Source organism: Thermobia domestica, chromosome 7 (assembly GCF_964235325.1).
Source record: "Thermobia domestica chromosome 7, izTheDome1.hap1.1, whole genome shotgun sequence".
NCBI lineage: Eukaryota > Metazoa > Arthropoda > Insecta > Zygentoma > Lepismatidae > Thermobia > Thermobia domestica.
This window is the reverse complement of record NC_137460.1, coordinates 191,313,582-191,332,962: the sequence shown is the minus strand read 5'-3', so window position 1 is coordinate 191,332,962 and position 19,381 is coordinate 191,313,582. Positions and strand designations below refer to the sequence as shown.

General features: G+C 35.9%; 1 protein-coding gene across 1 annotated transcript in view; it reads left to right on the top strand.

The window, feature by feature from the left end:
• Positions 1 to 19,381, top strand: part of bsf (bicoid stability factor) — a 127,729-nt gene that overhangs the window by 96,723 nt on the left and 11,625 nt on the right. Inside the window, exons 16-20 of the mRNA XM_081765691.1 lie at positions 4,313 to 4,589; positions 6,251 to 6,470; positions 7,598 to 7,796; positions 9,782 to 10,060; positions 12,013 to 12,164. Coding sequence (XP_081621817.1) covers positions 4,313 to 4,589; positions 6,251 to 6,470; positions 7,598 to 7,796; positions 9,782 to 10,060; positions 12,013 to 12,164 — 1,127 coding nt within the window. The remainder of the gene's footprint in view (positions 1 to 4,312; positions 4,590 to 6,250; positions 6,471 to 7,597; positions 7,797 to 9,781; positions 10,061 to 12,012; positions 12,165 to 19,381) is intronic.

Here is a 19,381-nt window from a genome sequence, read left to right as displayed (position 1 = left end):
GTTATTTCGTTTTGTTCATATATTAAAATTGTTTTCATTTCATTTTGTTCATATATTATTAAAACTATTTCCATTTTACAAGAGAGGCCGCACTTATTCCATATTCTTGCATTTATCCCAATAGATAGAAAATTCAAATTCAGTTATAAAGCATTCTGTTTTTCCCTCATTTTCCCCAGCCGATGATTTAGATTGCAGTAATTTTCATTCATTCATTCGTGATCAAGATCTTGATGCGTTCATGTACAGTAATAACATTTAGATATTAAGAGTGATAGTGAGGGAGGTGTACCTGTAATATATCGAAATCATCCTTCTTTAGAAAGAAAACATTTCAGAACCTATAATAAAAATTACAACGGAATTTTTACGGGAATTCGTCTTTTTGTATGACTTACTGGAGAAGGTATGACTGTACATGTTAAAACAAAAACCAATTAATGTGCTGAGTGTAGCTAGAGACTCAGCTTTTGAGGCTATGGAATTCAGAGAAAAATCGAGAAAAAAGGGAAAACAAAATTGGTCGTGTCATTGTCATCCATATGATGTCTGACAGTGACACAAACCAAACTTCTGTGTCTAGTATTCTGTTTTCTTTGCACCTTATTTATTTTTTCTCTATTCATAAGCCCTACTAGTTTTAAAAGTTAAGTGTATATTTTTAGTGCTTTCAGTGTTACAAATATTAAGCAGATATTTTTTGTTTGATTTTCCTATGCCAGTGTTGAAATTTCGTCATACTAACCACGTTGAATCGTGTAAAAATGAACAGCAACAGCAGAGAATTCTGTACGGCTGACAGTTTTTCAAACAATTGTGTAGATAGTTTGCACGAAAATATAATTATTAACTGATTACATACCATAAATTATGTAAGAACACAAGTAAGAGAAAGATATATTGTACGCATTTTTGCTGATTCATCAGAAACGACAGGACAAAACTAGAACTATTAAATGAAAGGTATTTAATTGTGGAACGTCAGGTCCAACGCGATATGTATAAATCAAAACGAATGGTATTCTCTAGTATTATATTTTCTGTTCTTATTTCGTTCTAACTATAATGTGTCTTAAAATTGTCTGGTAATACCCTATCAGCCTTCTGTTTAACAATCTGTACACTTCTAACATTTCAAGACCGTTTATGTTCCGTCTTCGGAGGAAAGTTTGACGAAATAAGATGAGTGTGGATGCTAAGATTTCCAATAATTAAAATGCACTACAACTTTTGTGAGAAACAGCGTTACTACATCACTCTCCGGACAAATATGAAAGGACATAATTGCGGGGTACAAGGTTAAAATTTGATCGACGTTGTTGAAAGACAATTTGAGCTTCCTTTCGAATTAAAGTGTTCTTTCGGAACATCCTTTTAGGAAACTGACTAAACTAGTAGTATTAGATACAATAGCTTTTTCTAATAAAATAATGAAATACTTTCAGAATTATCCGTCTTTCTTTACTTCTTGAATATCCCGTTACTAGTACTATTATTATTATTTTGTAATGATGTACCGCACGTTGTTATAGGTCCATAGTCCGAAAAAATGAATTTGAGACAACCATAAACGTTATTAATGCAGTATGTCGGTACTCGAAATGAACAGCAAGATGAAAACAGAAGATAAAAACGTGAAGTGATTCGTTGAGGTCAGTAGACAATCTGCTCAACGATATACCACTGTATAATGAAGGTAGTTTATTGATCATTATCATACATTGAAAAATGTCACTCAGAAAAATAATAATAATAATAATAATAATAATAATAATAATAATAATAATAATAATAATAATAATAATAATAATTATAATAATAATAATAATAATAATAAATTATTATTATTATTATTATTATTATTATTATTATTATTATTATTATTATTATTATTATTATTATTATTATTATTATTATTATTGATTTTAGAAAGGCGTGCGACTCGGTTAGGAGAGAAACATTATACAACGTTCTTGCAGAACTTGGAATACCGAGAAAGCTAATTAGATTAATTAAGATATGTTTAAATGAATCCCAAAGTAAAGTCCCAGTAGGAAAATTTTTGTCCACGAGCTTTCACCTCGAAAATGGCCTGAAACAAGGAGATGCGTTGTCGCCATTATTATTTAACTTCGTTTTGGAATACGCTATAAGGAAAATCAAAGATAGCAACCAGGGCTTACAGTTGAACGGTATTCACCAGGTTATGGCATATGCTGATGATGTAAATTTAATAGGAGATGATAGGAGAACAATAGAAAGAAATGCAGAGATCTTATTAAACGCTTGCAGGGACATGGGTTTAGAAGTAAATGCAGAGAAAACTAAATACATGGAAGTGCGTCGGGACCGGAATACAGCAAATTATGGATGCGTTAAAATATTAAATAATACTTTTGATAAAGTGGATAGTTTCAAATATCTAGGATCAATATTAACAGAGGAAAATCATATTCACGGAGAAATTAAATGTCGACTAAAAGCAGGGAATTCGTGTTACTATTCGGTTCAAAATCTCTTGTTGTCGCGAATTCTGTCGAGGAATTTGAAACTTAAAATATACAAAACGATAATCATGCCTGTAGTTCTGTATGGCTGCGAAACATGGTCACTTACTCTGAGGGAAGAACATAGACTGAAAGTATTTGAGAACAAGATCCTGAGACGAATATTCGGACCCAAGAGGAACGGGAATGGGGAATGGCGGAAACTTCATAACGAGGAACTACATAATTTATATGGTTTACCCAACATTGTTAGGGTCGTCAAGTCTAGGAGGCTTAGATGGGCGGGTCATGTAGCTAGAATGGAAGAAAGTAGAGACGCTTTCAAAGTCTTGACTGGAAGACCAATCGGAAAACGACCATTAGGAAGAGCTAGGCGCAGATGGGAGGACATTATTAAGATGGATCTCGCAGAGATAGGAATACAAAGTAGAACTGGATCCAATTGGCTAAGGATAGAAGTCAGTGGAGAGCTTTTGTGAACGCGGCATTGAACCTCCGGGTTCCATAGGCCATAGAGTTAGTTAGTTGGTTAGTTTTAATAATAATAATAATAATAATCTAGTTTGGGGATTTCGTGTTTTTGCTCTTGCTTAACGTGATAGCAGATCAATTTTTACGACGTCAAAATCTAATAAATCGTTTTCTCTTACTCGGAAACGTATTCTTACAAAAATTCACTAAATTCGTAAACATCTTGAAGATACAATGGAGGGATTTGCCAATATATATGTATATATATTGAAGATACCTCTAATTAGTTTTCGCGAAGTCAAAACATATGTACATTCATGTCCAAAATGATTGTCGCATATCTGTAACTGTCTTCCAGTAAGAATATAGTTTCGTAATGATTTTGCAGGGTAATTTTAATACTGATACTATGTGTATAATCGGGAAATGTGTATTGGTAGTAAATTTCGTAGGAAAAGAATTATAAATACCAAAATTAGAATGAGTAAAACAAAATGTTGCTAAATGGGAAAGAAAGTTTTATTTTCGTTTTATTGTTCTTATTTACTGCTCTATTGATATGAAATTTTCCACATCCATGTCTTTGCCGATTATACACATACTAACATTATAGGAAATACCGGCCGAATTCGTTATCAAATTATATTCCTACAACAACATATTTATAGACATGCGACAATAATTTTGGACATGAGTGTACATTGATTTCTCGTACTGAAGATTGTAATTCATTTACAAAAATCGCTAAAGCTTTTTGACGTTATAAGTTATGTCTGGTTTGGCAGATTAAAATCAACACACACAGGCAATTTTAATTTGTTTTAGAATTCTTGTTTTGTACTTTCTGTATCCATAAGTAACATGAGATTCTCTAAAAATAAACGTAACAAATACCTTGATTTTTTTTTTTTTTTTTTTTTTTTTTTTAATCCACAAGCGTCAGCAATTGGGTTTAGTCCTGTTGCCTTTGTTTCATCGTTTTCAGCAAATCTTGGGAAAATAATGCAACTGCAACCGCTGGACATCTGCAGGTTATTGAACAGCAGCAGCAAAATCCGCCGTTCCTCCGCCTGCTTCATCTATACTTTTTCGAATTTTGAGCTGACTGCTTCTGCTCCTCTATAACGTCACTACTATAACTATCACTTTATTTTCATTTTTAAAGAATGCATATTGCAAAGCTAGAAGTAAGCAGCATCACTCAGACTAAATACCTTGTGATTCTAGACTTGATTATGAAGAAGAACGTAAAGGGAAGCTGTCCCTGACGATTGATTCATGTATCATTTTTACCGGTAATTTAGTACTGTATTATTACATTTCTGTTACTACAGGCAAAGCTGGTGACAAGGAGAAGGCGTTAGGTTTATGGACCAAGATGCAGGAAGATGATGTACAACCCACAGATGAGTTCCTATATACGCTAGGTACATTCCTGAAGGACCAGGGATGCAAAGTTCCATTTGTGATACCTGAACAGCCATCGGCCACTGCGCCACCACCTGAAAGCAGGAGAGTAACTCCAGAAGTACCCCGTGGATCATCCACTCAGGAACTGAGGCAATGTTTAAGGCTAGGAGATATCAATGGAGCTTTGGAGATTAAGAAAAAGTAAGCACTACATAATCCACTTACATTAGGAATAATAAATCCAGAATGTTTTTCTGTCGGATTTAGGAAAGATTATTTCTTGTTAATTTGACATTTCTTTGTGGTCTCTTCTTCGTATTGTTTGATAAAAGATTCCATAGTTTATTGTCCTATCTATATAATGTATATAAAAGCATTTTGGTGGTGTGAGACCGACATGAAGAAAATATAACTGTCTGTATTTCTATTTACTTTCAAAATTTAAGAACTTCCATGAATAGATTTCAGTTGAACTGAAGTCAGAAGAAAATATGTATTAAAACTCTCTTAATTGGGCTTTTATACAGTACAATATAAATCGTAATTTTAAAATAACTCAAAATTGATTCGATATTTTCAGTTTTCGATTTTAGAGGGGTCTGCTAAAAAAGTAATCGTGCTGTGTAAAGTTTAATGACGTCAGAGAGTTTTGGGAGAGAGCTACATTTAATAGTACTTCCCAATACACACTTCAGTTGTTCCTTCATAGTTAATCCAGAACACGGATTCAATTTTGCAGTGCTTATCCTCCGCTCCCGGAATGTCTTTCGCGGACTAAACCAATCTGGAAAGAGCCCCAGTGTCGCTGATGTTACCGGTATTGCGCGGAATTCAGACAGTGATAGCATCATAGAATCTACCGATACAGCATGCTGTGTTCATCCGGTTCCGTTTGTACCAGCCATCTACCATGTCAGTCAAAAGAAATTACGTCTTAAGGGGAGTACTCATGCACTAAAAGCCATCCGTTTGTGCAACGGAAAACCAACTGTAGAAAGCTGTACAAGCGGCACCTGGCGGGAAACCGGTAAAAGTTGTAGTCATCGTACATGAGGCATAGATATATCTGGCAGATTGTGGGAAGGTTTGAGCAATTACACACAGTGTCGATGGAAAAGGACTAAGCAGTTTCTTTCATCAGTGCACCGAAAGTTATCCACGCAATTTCATAGTTATAGCTGCATTTTGTTACATAGGAATATTCAAACTACAACATGCTGCGATAGAGCGTTCACCTCTGGTGCTTGGTGTCCCGGGTTCGATCCCAGCCCCCGCCAAGTGAACTTTGTGGTGGACAAACACCGTGTGCGTGGGTTTTCTCGGGGTTCTCCCATTTTCTTCATTCCACCATTTCATTCATTACTCATCATCACCGTCTCCTTTAGCCTAACCGGCATAACCGTGGGACGTAAAATTCAAAGATTTCATTTCAACATGCTGCGAACAATCTGAAAATCAATGCTACTTAGCTGAGTGGTACAGTGATGGTAGCTGGGAGGGGATTCATGCTGTTTCCTTCGACATATCTGTGAAGCGACTACTATGCTTTTGGACGTCAGAAACACTACCTTCCTTGTAAGATGTGCATATTTTCGACCTCTGGAAAGAAGTTTTCTTAGAGGAACGTGGGCTGTTAGGCAATCGCCGAAAGAGCTCGTCGTCACACAGAACACAACTGGTAGTGGATGAGTGGACAGTCATAGGTAAGTGAACACTTCAAAGTTGTTTATATGGAATCCTATCAGTCGCTCTATTAATTGCAGCTAGTGTCGATAGAAAGAGTAAAATATTTGTATTGATTAGTCGAGTGACAGACGAGAATAACCTTTATGTGATGTAACGCAGTGCTTTAATCTTTTCAGAATGGAAAGCGAAGGAAAATCCCTGACAGTAGGAGAGTTATCTTCGCTGGTTGAAGGTCTGGTAAAGGAAGAGAGGCTCGGTGAAGCTTCTAAAGTTGTGGAGAAGATGTTGACTGAAGGAACATTCCCATCCATGAGAGTCTTTAGATTCTTGCTTAACAGACTGGCGCTCGTAGGGGATACGGAGACTATAAGTCGCTTTGGCTCTAGCTTATCTACGGTGAGTACACTGTTTGTTTCTAACTCCTATCATCTGCTTTATCCAGTGGCAACTTGTCACATAATAGGCCATCTTCTTTTGACTATCAATATACCGGCTATCAGACGGAACTTAATCTTTCTAGATTAACAATAATTTTATTTGCTCTAAGCCAGTGAAAGATGAACTCTGTTCAATCAAACTATTCAGGAGTTATTAATTAATAGAATCTATTCGCGGAAGCATCACTTACGGGAAGAATTACTTTCGCTGTTCAAAGATTACGCTAAGTAGCATATTCGATTGTTTTAAGGCGCTTAGCTAGCAAGTATAAGACACATCAATATCAGGTATCCTAAAAAACTGGTGCTTTCCACGTATAGCTTCCTGATACATTGAATTTGAGGATAAGATCTATTTTCAGGAGGATGGATTCGTTTTGTCCCCAGTTCCTTCTATATCTCTTGTTGATTCCTGTTAAATATATGTCGTAGGATTAAAGTAATAGGTGGCAATAATATTTTTATTTATTTATTTAATTATTAGATGAAATACATTGACACACGTTAATATGTAATACTTAGCAGTGACTTACCACTAAGTACTTCGTAATTTAAAGAGGTGTTTTTATTATTTAAAAAGAAGATAAAATTTTGATTCGATTTGATTTGATTTTGGCGCCCCTTTCAGCAACGAGGCTATATAAGACGTGAACCTACAGCTTAACTTGCAATATGAAGCACATGAGCTCCTGCTAGGAATCGAATCCGGATCTCCCACGCCAAAGGCGCGTATGCTAACCGTTAGCCTGGAGGGAGCTCAAGAAAAAAGGCGTAGAATTGCGATTACATTTAGATTTTGGACAGTTGAATGAAAGTTAGAACACAGTTGTGGTTATATTTGTTGAGCATAAATGCATATGTGTGTGAAATTACTAGAAATTCAGTGACTCACAATATGAGTATTATGATAGCCAATGGGAGATACATACTGGATGAAGTGATCCCTGTTTGTAAAGGGATCACTTCATGTCAGTGTGTCAAGTGATATGTAAATTTCCGGTCTTAGATTATCTTTTCCTTTGATTGGAATGTGTATAGACATAGTATAGACATGTTTTTGAAATTCAACCTTTAATTGTATTTCAGGAGCAGAAAAAGATGGTATCATTTGATAATCGTTTGTGCAATGCATTTATTGCTGCTGGAAAATCCAAAGAGTATTTGGATGCTTTAGAAAACGAAGTTACAGAAGCCAAAGAGGAGGAGTTAGATGCACTAGCGGAGAAGTTCCCTCGAGGAGGTGCCATAGGAATACTACGTAGTCACCCAGAACTCTTACCACGATGTAAGAGGGTGTTTTTTAAGATAATATTTAGAGATAAAGGGAAGGAATATTTGAAATAAAATAAAACTTATGAAATGAAAAAAATTGGTACATGATTTATTAGAACATTCACAGTGAATATACTAAATAGAGACATTTAACTTTCAAGATTTGAATGGCTCGTCAACGGTGGGTAAAGGGACGAAAATACAAGAAAATTAGGAAAACCGAAATGGATCAAAAGATTACGATCTTAACCAATAATTAGTTTTTAGTTTTTGGATTAGGGGCCACAAAATTTTTGAACGGCCCCTAAATCGAGTTTCCGTATTTTATTTTCTACGGAATGAGCACATAGTACTGAATTAAGTGATAGTTTGGGTTTGGCAACACTTTATGTAGTTCTCCAGGTAAAAGGCGCATAAGAAAATATTTGATTAAAATATATTGATCAAAAATGGTCTTTGTTTCTGAAAGTAATCTACGTTAAATATTATTAATATTGAAGACAGTTATACACGACCGAACTTCTCTGTACTACAATAGTGTTTTGTCTGTGTCTTTCCTATACATAGCCGATGGGTCGTTCTGAGATTGAAAGATAAATGTCTCTTTTTACTGCTTCAATGTGTTAAGGTTCTAATAAACCATGTAAGTACCGTTTATTTTTATTTTTTTTTATGCCCATGTTTGGTTCATACACAAGTAAATTGTAGATAAATTATTTGTATGTAAGTAAAAGTTTTAAAATTTTTTTGTACGAATTAAATATCAATAGATACAGAATATCCACCTATTGCAATTAACAGTGCCATGGAATAATACAGAAATACCAGGCTGTTGAACTACTGAGAACTCAAATCCTGATCTTCCTCTTGCTTGAAATTGCTCAGTCAATTAAGCCGCCACGAACACAATCAGTCTTTTTGAGTTTTTTGTACTTTTTTCCTTAAAATCTTTGATAATCACTCAGATAATATGGGAAGAAAGGTTTGAGCTACAGCCAGTACAGCAGTCAGGTATTTTGGTTATTCCATCGTTGCATGGGATGTTCAGCGGTGGAATAAATGCTGTTAAAGATAATACAAATGGGAATGAACACAAGCCTATCCTTAAGCAAGGGTACGCTTTAGTGTGGGTTGGACCAGAAGCGTGGGAACAGACTTCAAAGAAGATTAAGTGAACGACTTCAAATTTCATTTCGCAGGGAGGAAGCTTTAAAGTAAGTTTAAAATAGAGAAAATGAAAGAAATGAAAGAGCTAGTCAGTGAGATCTTCGTAAAACTTAAAATAAAATTCATATTTAGGATGTTATGTAGGAAAGCATAGTTCATTGCCATGTCATTCTCTATGGAACTTACAGGCCTTTGAATGTATTTTTTAAGTCTTCCTATTAAAAATCTTGAACAGCGGTGTACAGAAAGCAAGTCAGGGGGCGGATTTAGGGTGGTATGAACGATTTCATCCACAGGTTGCTAACAGGAGCAGTCAAATGATCATTTCTTTCCTTTTTTATATTTAACTTTCTCCTAGTAAAATTCAATTTTCCCTTGCGAAAAACGGAGTATAATTATTTGTTTTATTACGTTCCTTATCCTAGACACATTATTTTGTTTAAAGGGAAAGTGTTCGAGTTTTCTAGCCATGAGATCACTACTTCCTTTATCAGTCTACTATACTTCTGTATCCATACTTCGTCCGGGATAAACTGTACTGTAATATTTTAGTACAGTATGTATGGTCTGAATTGGCGGAAGACTTTATGATTGAAGATGGAGTAACTGGTTTGGGAAAGAACTATACCGTTTTGGTTAGCGCACTGGGATAGCAAAATAAAACTCTTTATCAATTTCTGTTCAATTGCATATTTTACTGTAAAATTTGTTGTATTTACACAAGATGTATACTTACCAAAAAATAAAATAAAAGAAAAGAAATAGAAGTATTGTTTGTTATGCATTATCTTATCTCATTTTTGTTACTGTACTTTATTCCTTTTGTTTCAGTTGAAGACGTAGCAAATTCGTATGCGAAACGAGGCCTGCTGGCACCACTGAACGTTTTGTGGACGTATTATTTTATCATTGGTGATGATGAAAAGGCGAATAATTTATGGACAAAACACTTCGCAAATACATCACGAGTAATGTTTCAAGTAGTATGCCAAGAAGCCAGAAATAATCAAAATGAGGAGCTTGCAAGGAAACTTATAAACGTATTGAAAGGAACGCCTATTTCTGATGGAGCCAAGGGCAATGCCTTCAGCTGCCTGATAGATGTGCTTGGTAAGTTCTTTTGGATTCTAGCTCTGTAACAAGCGACTACTGTAGTTAATATGTATATTCTGCCTTACTATATCTCGCAGACAAATTCCTTATGTTAATTAAATAATTAGTGATAGAAGTTTGTTGACAAATTAGGAGATATGCAGGTTGCTTCTAAAATGTAGGAACAAATTCGGAGGTCTTTCCTAACGTAGAATTAGTGAGTGGAGAAAAGCTTCATTTAAAAACCAGAGGGCTTTAAAATATTGGTGACACTCTGTAAAAAGTTTGAAACGAACAAATAGAAAGTGCATAAATGACTGATATATTTTGTGAAGGAAGGAATCAAGGCCGTAACTAGTAACTGTCCCCCCTTCCCCCCAGGGAAGTTCCGTGCCGTTCTAGGGGGGCCCACTGTAAGACAAAAAGTTTCTTACTCCATATACGATACGAACATGAAATTATAAATGAAGCATCAAACAGGTTCACTACATTACATAAACAAAACAACACACAAAAGGTAAATAAAACAAAAATGAGTCGTGGGCCCATTTCAGTAAAAAATATCTACTATTAGGGTCCCTAGAAATAATATTCGTATGGCTTTGAGATTTTTCAATATTGTCCCCTTAATTTGTCATGTATGGAACGGGCGCAGGGGCATAACGGCCCCGCAGACCTTGCCGTACGGGAGGGCCCCCATATTCCAGGGGGCCCATAAAGATTAAGATGGAAAGAGGCTACCCAAGAATTAGAAAAACAACATTTTCTAGGGGCCGAAATACCCATATTAATGCTTTCCCCCTTTCAGAAAAAAAAATCTTGAATTACGGCGCTGGAAGGAATGTTTGATTTTTTGTTATCTTTTGCAAATCGCTTACTTAGCTTCAATTCACCCAGTATTTTGGAATCGAAATCATTCTAAGGATAGGGGACACAGTTTCTCAATGGCAGAACATTCACTTCTGGTACGAGGGGTGCCACATGTTTGTGGTGGACAACATCATGTGCATGGGTTTTCTCGAGATTTTTCCCTTTTATTTCACAAGTTTTTTTTACTATCATTCATTTTCATTAATCATCCATTCCCTTTAGCCTAGAGGCATAACTGTCGGAAGTTCAATTGAAGATTTCATTTCATTCTATGGATATGATATTTGGCTAGTAAACCTTCGTTAGTACAGCCTTTCGTTTTCTAAAAATGTCATCAGCCATAGCCTTTGTATTCCGTTTAGTGTTATCAGTACTTTCGCGAACTTGTGTCTATCTTTTACAAACAGCCTGTAAAGCGAAAGTAAATTATATAAGAAATGGAAGCTTTATTATTATTATTATTATTATTATTATTATTATTATTATTATTATTATTAGTAGTAGTAGTAGTAGTAGTAGTAGTAGTAGTAGTAGTAGTAGTAGTAGTAGTAGTAGTAGTAGTAGTAGTAGTAGTAGTAGTAGTAGTAGTAGTAGTAGTAGTAGTAGTAGTAGTAGTAGTAGTAGTAGTAGTAGTAGTAGTAGTAGTAGTAGTAGTAGTAGTAGTAGTAGTAGTAGTAGTAGTAGTAGTAGTAGTAGTAGTAGTAGTAGTAGTAGTAGTAGTAGTAGTAGTAGTAGTAGTAGTAGTAGTAGTAGTAGTAGTAGTAGTAGTAGTAGTAGTAGTATAATATGTGGTCAGTATTATTATTATTATTATTATTATTATTATTACTTTCAGCGATTGATCAAGTGATATCTAGGTGGACATGTTCAATTCTATGCTTACAAAAGTGGACGACGACATTTTATTTTAAAATAATTTTTGCAATAAAGGAACCCAATCTATGCAGGAGAATCTGCTGAAACCGTGTAGAAAAATTAGAGCGGAACGCAGTAAGTGGTGAATTTAAGTAATTCCAAGTACATTAAAGTGATTTTGTTCGAGTTGAAATATATTTATCATCAAACATGTGTTTATGTTTGACATTTGTTTTATATTGTAGTTTCTAAGAAGAATGCTGACGAAGCCCTGAGAGTACTAGATTCAGCTGTTAAAGAAATTCCGTTGGAGAACTTCAATCGTACAGCGTTGCTTAGGCTACAAGCTGCCCTCCAAGAACAAGGAAAATCTTTCGCGTATCAGATTCCACCGAGAGTAAGATATTTACCTTAATCTCTCTCTCTCTCTCTCTCTCTCTCTCTCTCTCTATATATATATATATATATATATATATATATATATATATATATATATATATATATAGATATAGATATAGATATAGATATAGATATATAGATAGATAGATAGATAGATATAGATATAGATGTAAGTGTGTGTAATCAACTCTTGCAAAAATCACATTATTCTATATCACAATATTGTGAGCCGTGATTATATTCAATGAGAAAAAGCAAAAAGGCTATTACTCACCGCAAAAAATGTGTAGCAGAATTTTCTTCTACATGCAACAGGTAGCGCTTTCGGAAATTGTTCTATATATACATACAGATAATTATCAAAATAATGACATAATCCATGTAATACACACGTAATTTTTGTGAATTAGTGATACTGAATATCTGTGCTCTGCGATTATCGTATGTTGGTGATAGTGAGTTACAGCGAGGTGGTCTAATACTGATTCGTCACTTAATAGGCTGCATCAGAGAGGAGAGTAGTGGACGGAACACCAAGTCTAGGTGACAGGGATCATTGAATAGTGTGACAAAGAATCGTAGAGCTAATGCGGTATATGCGACTGCAGAATTCGGCGTTTCAAACTACTTGCTTCCACATAGTTCAACGAAAGCTGCATAACCTCAACATCCGCGGTCAGATTACGATTTTAACACTTCTGATTACCACTGCCAACGTGCTAGCACGAAAAAGAGGTACTGAGAACATGAAATGTGAACTGCTGATGATTGGAAGAGAATAATAGGGTCCGATGAGTCATCTTTCTCCATTTTTCCTATAATAGGCCAAGTTTATATACGGCGGCGAGCCTGTGCTAGTATGATCCACAATTTAATGGTATTGCGTTAGTTATATTATTACCCTTAGAAAACGAATTGCTGTCAATGCTTGTATGTACATTTTAGGCCACCAAGTGTACACTATGATCCAAATATTGAATCTGACAACGGCGCAGTCTTTTAAGATGACAGTGTAGCTATATAGCCAAACATAGTTTGAGAACCTTCCAAAATTTTCCCTGGCCCATTCATTACCTTTACTTAAGTATTATTGAACATCTATTGTCAGTTTTAGAACAGCTACTTTGGTGTGGACTTCCCTCTCCGTCATCATTAATGCAACTGAAGAAATTATATGCGACAGTTCCGCGACGAATACAAGCTGTACCTGTTAAAGGTGACCCAACTTCGTATTAAACAGTTAAGTTTTATTATGTTAATGTGTTATCATTATTTGATAACTATCTGTACGCACATATGCGCTGTTTTCCTTTCTCTCAGTAATATTTATTTTTGCATACTAGTAGTTCCTTGCAACGTTCACTAGAAAGTTTGAGTAGGGATTAAGATGGAAAGAAATTTTTTGATTCGACGTTCCGATTTTTCGATTAGTTAACGAAAATTATTGTGGGGTGTCTGTAGAATGTTACCAACGTGAAAGAAAAGAGTAGAATCAACTTACGACTTCGCAATAACTCGGGGTCTTGATATTGAGTCTCGTCGAAAGCAACGTGAAGGAATAAATATTCGATTATGATTTATTTATTTATTTATTTATTTATTGGATTATCCAGTGCTTGACTTATCTGTCCGTCCAATTGCATTTAAGAAACTCAGCCAGTGGCGAAATTTTGAAATCCTTCTCAAAAACATACAGGAGCGAAACCAGACGATCGCCCACTTCTTCCGTCTGTACTGTTATATGAAAGAATAATAGCAGGTGACTCGTTGAGAGAAAACTACTTTAGTCACGAGAGGAATAAAGAAGAAAAGAATTGTTTGAAATGTTTATGCTAAGGGAGGTAAAGAGGATTCAAATGTTTTGCCCAGAATAGAGTAACATAAAAATAAGCAAATACATGTCTCAGCGTTTTTAAAAATTCCTGTTTTAAGACGAAAGAGCCATTTTCTAGTATTTTTCCTCTGCATTGAAAGCAATGTTGTTTGTTACTTCTATTCGTATTACGGAAAAATGGCTTGAACTTTGAAATACATTTTGGAACACACATGAGCTAGGTTTCAATCACCACTTTGATGATAAAAATATAATCCATAGGAGTAGCAGGATAGTTCAAAGAAGTGTGGGGTTCAAAATTAATGCGGAAAATAGTGTGCCTCATGAGACCCTCAACTTTAGGAAGATGAATATATATATATATATATACTGGGTGTCTTAAAATTCCCCTGACATAGGGTAACTCGTTATTACCAGAGCTACAACAAAATGTAAGAGGGAAAACCGTCTTCAAATATTATGTTTTCAATCTAAATTGAAGAAATTCTTTAAATCGGCCTAGCCATTTGGGCTGTACACTCAATGCAACGTTGCCATTTACCTGGACCCACAACGTAAGTGAATGAAGTTACTGTGTTTTACTTAGAATACAGTGCAGTTTATAATGTACGTATACTCATGTTCAAAATGATTATGACGTATCTATAACTGTCTTGTTGTAAGAGTATAATTTCATTATGGTTTCGCAGGGTACTTTTAATACTGATACTATGTGTATAATCGGAAAATGTATATTCGTGGTAAATTTCATAGGAAAAGAATTATAAATACGAAAATTAGAATGAGTAAAACAAAATGTTGCTAAATGGGCAAGAAAGTTTTATTTTCGTTTTATTGTTGTTATTTAATGCTCTTTTGACGTAACATTTGCCGCACCCATGTCTTTGCCTATTATACACATACTAACATTGTAAGAAATACCGGGCGAATTCGTTATCAAATTATATTCCTACAACAACATATTTAAAGACATGCGACAATAATTTTAGCAGTTCATTTAATACTTAACACTTGAACAATAGCACACACCGTAAAAAACACATAAAAATCAGAAGAAAATATTTAACTGCAGTATATGGCTGTTTTTCAAAATTTCAACTTTTCGTGAAGAAATCAGTTACAAGGGTTTGTTTCCTCTTCTGTAACGTGTCATTCATCCACACATTTTCAACTAATTTTCTTACCAAATATAGCTTCAACTAGCCTTGGTTCACTGTTTGAAAAGGCGTAACATTCAAGTTCGTCTAAATATTCAACAACTTTCTGGTGCGTAACTTTTCCCCGAGAAGCTTCTTTTGCTTCATCTTCGTCTTCCTCACATCTGACAATATGATTTCTTTTTGCGATGTTCACAACACCTGTTTCATTACGTCATTTTCGGTGGAGTTTTCATCTTCGTGATGAACAAGAACATCGTCAATTATTAATGTTTTGAACTGCATTATCGCGTAGAAGGTTCTCTGGAATAGCCCGCAATTCATTTTCTATTTCATCCTCACTAGTCTCTTGAATGTCCTTCCCTACAAAGTCGATGGAAAAGCCAGCATGTTTGAACCTTTTCTGAATTGTTGTTTTCGAAGTGTCTTTCCAAGCTCTATAAATCCAGCGTATTGCATCCAGAACTGTTACACTTTATGTAAAATCACTCACGCTTTCAGTGTTTTCTGCTGATCTTATAAGAGCACGGAGTAATTTTTTCCTGTAACGAAGTTTCACGGTTTGAGTGATACCTTTGTCCAAAGGTTGCACTTCGCTAGTCAGGTTTGAGGGGAAGAATTGTAACTTGACATGTTAGAATCTACATGACATGTGGCATTATCAATAAATCAGAGAAGTTTACGATTTTCGCGTCTCATTTGCAAGTTTATGTCTTTTAAACACTTCGAAAATATGTTTGTCATCCAGGCTTTGGAATTAGAATGCCAATAAACCGGAAGATCACTTACGCCAACATTGTTTTTCTTAAAAGTACGAGGATTTTCTGCGTTTCCAAATAAAAAGTGGTTTTAATTTTTCACCATTTGCACTACAACACAATAAAACCGTAATTCTTTCCTCCTTTACAACGGTCTCCTTTCTCCACAAGAGATCGTATAGGCAATTGCCGGTAAAAGAAACCGCTTTCGTCCGCGTTGAAAATGTTCTCATTTCAGGGACGGATCCAGGACGGACTTTTGGGGGGGGGGTTGTAATACTGCTACTTATAGCTACTTTTAAGAGCTAAATCCAAACTCTGAGATGGAATTTGTTTATATATATATATATAAAATAAGAAAATTTTCTCTTCTGGGGGGGGGCGATTGTCCCCCCCCCCCTGGATCCGCTACTATCTCATTTTTATACCCGTCTGTAACAGTAGGCAGCATTTTCTTTCAGTTTTCTGCAGCTTGAAAATCTGCAGAGGCAGACTGTCCACAAAGAACATTGAAACTTATGTTCTGACGTTTACGAAACCTATCTAACCATCCATTGCTAGCTACGAAGTCACTAACATTTAAACTAACCTTAATTTCTTTTGCTTTCTCTAGAAGTATAATTCCATTTACAAGGATGTTCTTTGCGCCACAAAGAAGAAAAAAATTGATCACCTTATCATTCACTTCTTCGTGGGGTGCTTTACGTATCCGTTTCCTTTGAACGCTATAATTTTGTTCCCATGATCCTATAATAACGTTTTTGTTTCTGTTAATGTTCGATATTGTCGATTTGGAAACCCGAAATTGAATTGCTAGTTTCCTGCAGCTGTCACCGTTATTCAAGCGATCGATTACAGTAGAACTCCAATTATCCGAATCAATTGGGACCGGACCCCATTCGGATAATCAAAAATTCGGATAATTGGATTTTTTTCGAAAAAAATGGTCTATTTTAATTAACTACTGTATGCACTTTTGCTACATTACGTATATATATATTGAAAATGGAAGAAAAAAAATTTAAAAGAAAATTAATTAGATTTTAATTAATGAAGTGAAATGGCAACACTTTTACATGTTAAGCGTACTTACAAGTGCTGTACATTAGTACAGTGTATCGTACAGCGCATGTTCGCGCTGCGCCTGTACTAGCTTCGCGGAGGGAAGGACAATAGCGCATGTAGACAGGATCATTATTTTACGAATCGTAGTATGTTTCCGTCTTATTTATTTATTTTTATTTTTTTATTTATTTTTTTATTTTTTATTTTATTTTTTTTTGAAATTCTAAAAGCGATTCGGATAGTCGGAGTTCGGATAATTGGAGTTCAACTGTACCTTTTTCTTTTCTTCTAATCAGTTCGTGGAACTTTCGCTTACTAATTTTTCAACTTCAGACATCTTCTGAAGCCGATCACCACAGACAGAACTGTAATGTTTAGTTTGTACAGAATAAGGAATGTATTGCTGGCCACTCTACCTGTTTTTATTGTTTTCTCATGAAAATAGGCCACTTGTTCTTATGTCTCACCCACTATCTATTCTCGGAATTCCAGCAATCTTATCTCGCGAATCATCAGAGCATAACATTTTGTCAACGGTTCATTCATTCCCCTTCACTTGTGTGGTGTATCTTTTAGGTGTCCCAACTTAGTTTCAAATGTGTGTGTCCAAGATGCAAGATAGAGGGGTGTCTAGGTTACAGGGATTTCCAATACACAGAAATCAATATGAGCTTTACTGGTTCCGAAGAAAAATGTTGAGGGGTTTCAATATATATATATTGTGGTCGTTCAACGTACAAGGCCGTTCAACGAGCACATTGCCTTGTAACGAGAGGAGCACCCGCATCTTTTACCTGCAAAATATTTTGATGAAAGTAGATGATGAAATCTAGGGATGCAATTGGAAACGAAACACTTCGTTCGACTTTCGAGAATATATTTGCGAATTATACATTTACAAAAGTTAAGGAATGATATTCTAAAAAAGGAAAAGAAAGAAAAAAATATAATAGTCAGCTACTTAACTTTCGGAAACTGCTGGGTTAATAGTCCACTTCCACTTCGTTGGTTATATCATTTTTACACACAAGTTCAGCATTGTCCAGCTACTTAACTTTCGGAAACTGCTGGGTTAATAGTCCACTTCCACTTTGTTGGTTATAACATTTTCACACACAAGTTCAGCACTGTTACTTTGTAATAAAACATTCCAAACTAGGATCTTCTATGGGCCGCCTCCTCCGCTGTTGCCTGCCGGACTGGAACCAAGACGAAGAAGAAGGGCGAGTCATGCGTGGACTGCACTTTATAGATAGTGGACAGCACGTGGCTAGGAGTGTTGCCAGATCCCACGCCGAGAACGTGTGGTACCAGCTCCTACCACAATATATATATATATATATATATATATATATATATATATATATATACACAGGGTTATTCAAAAAAAAACAGATTTCAAACATTTATTTCTTCCAAACTACAAAAAATAGAAACTTGATTCGAACGTTACTTGATTAAGAAAAGTTTACAATTTATTGTTAGTAATTATGGTGTGCATTCAATATGAGCACCGTGTGTTACACGGCAAATGTCAAAACGGTGGCTCATTTCTTGCCACACACGAATCAGCTGGTCTCTAGTTATCCAATTCACAGCTTCAACAATTCGATGTCGTACACCTTCAAGAGTGTCAGGCATAGGAGGGATAAAAACGGTGTCACGTCAGAAGGGCCCGGACAAAAGGGCGAGGACAGAAAGGCCCGAGTCAAAACGGCCCCGCGTCAAAAGGGCCCCGGTCATAAGGGCCCGAGTCAAAAGGGCCCCGGTCATAAGGGCCCCGCGTCAAAACAGCCCGGGTCAAAAGGGCCCCGGTCATAAGGGCCCCACGTCAAAAGGGCCCGAATCAAAAGGGCCCCGGTCATAAGGGCCCGAGTTAAAAGGGCCCTGCTCCAAAGATGCCGGGTCAAAAGGGTCCCCGGCAAAAGGGCGCGAGTCAAAAAGGCCCTGAGCCAAAAGGGGCCCCGAGTCAAAAGGACCCCACGATCAAAGGGCCTCACGTCAAAAAAGCCTGAGATATAGCGTGAAAGGCATGAGAAATATAAAAATGCTTATTAAATTAAAAGTATTCAGTGGACGCCACCTGCTTTGTGTTGAAAGAACGTACATGTGGATCTGTATACAGTGTTAGTCAAAGTTATTACGACAGCCCAGTTACGATTCATGTGAACAGAGAAAAGTGTTGCAGGTAGGTATTGATCAGTGCCGTGTCATGGTGCGGGTGAGCGGGGCAAGGACCCTGGCTGCCGAAGTAAGGTGGCGCAAAATTCGAGAGTAAGAAATAAAAGGAAAGAAGGAAAGAAAGAGAAAGAGGAAAAATTACTTGGAATATTTTAGATCAATAGCAGATAGTGTTACTCATGTTAGGAAAATCTATGTACACTCAACAACAAAAGTCTCT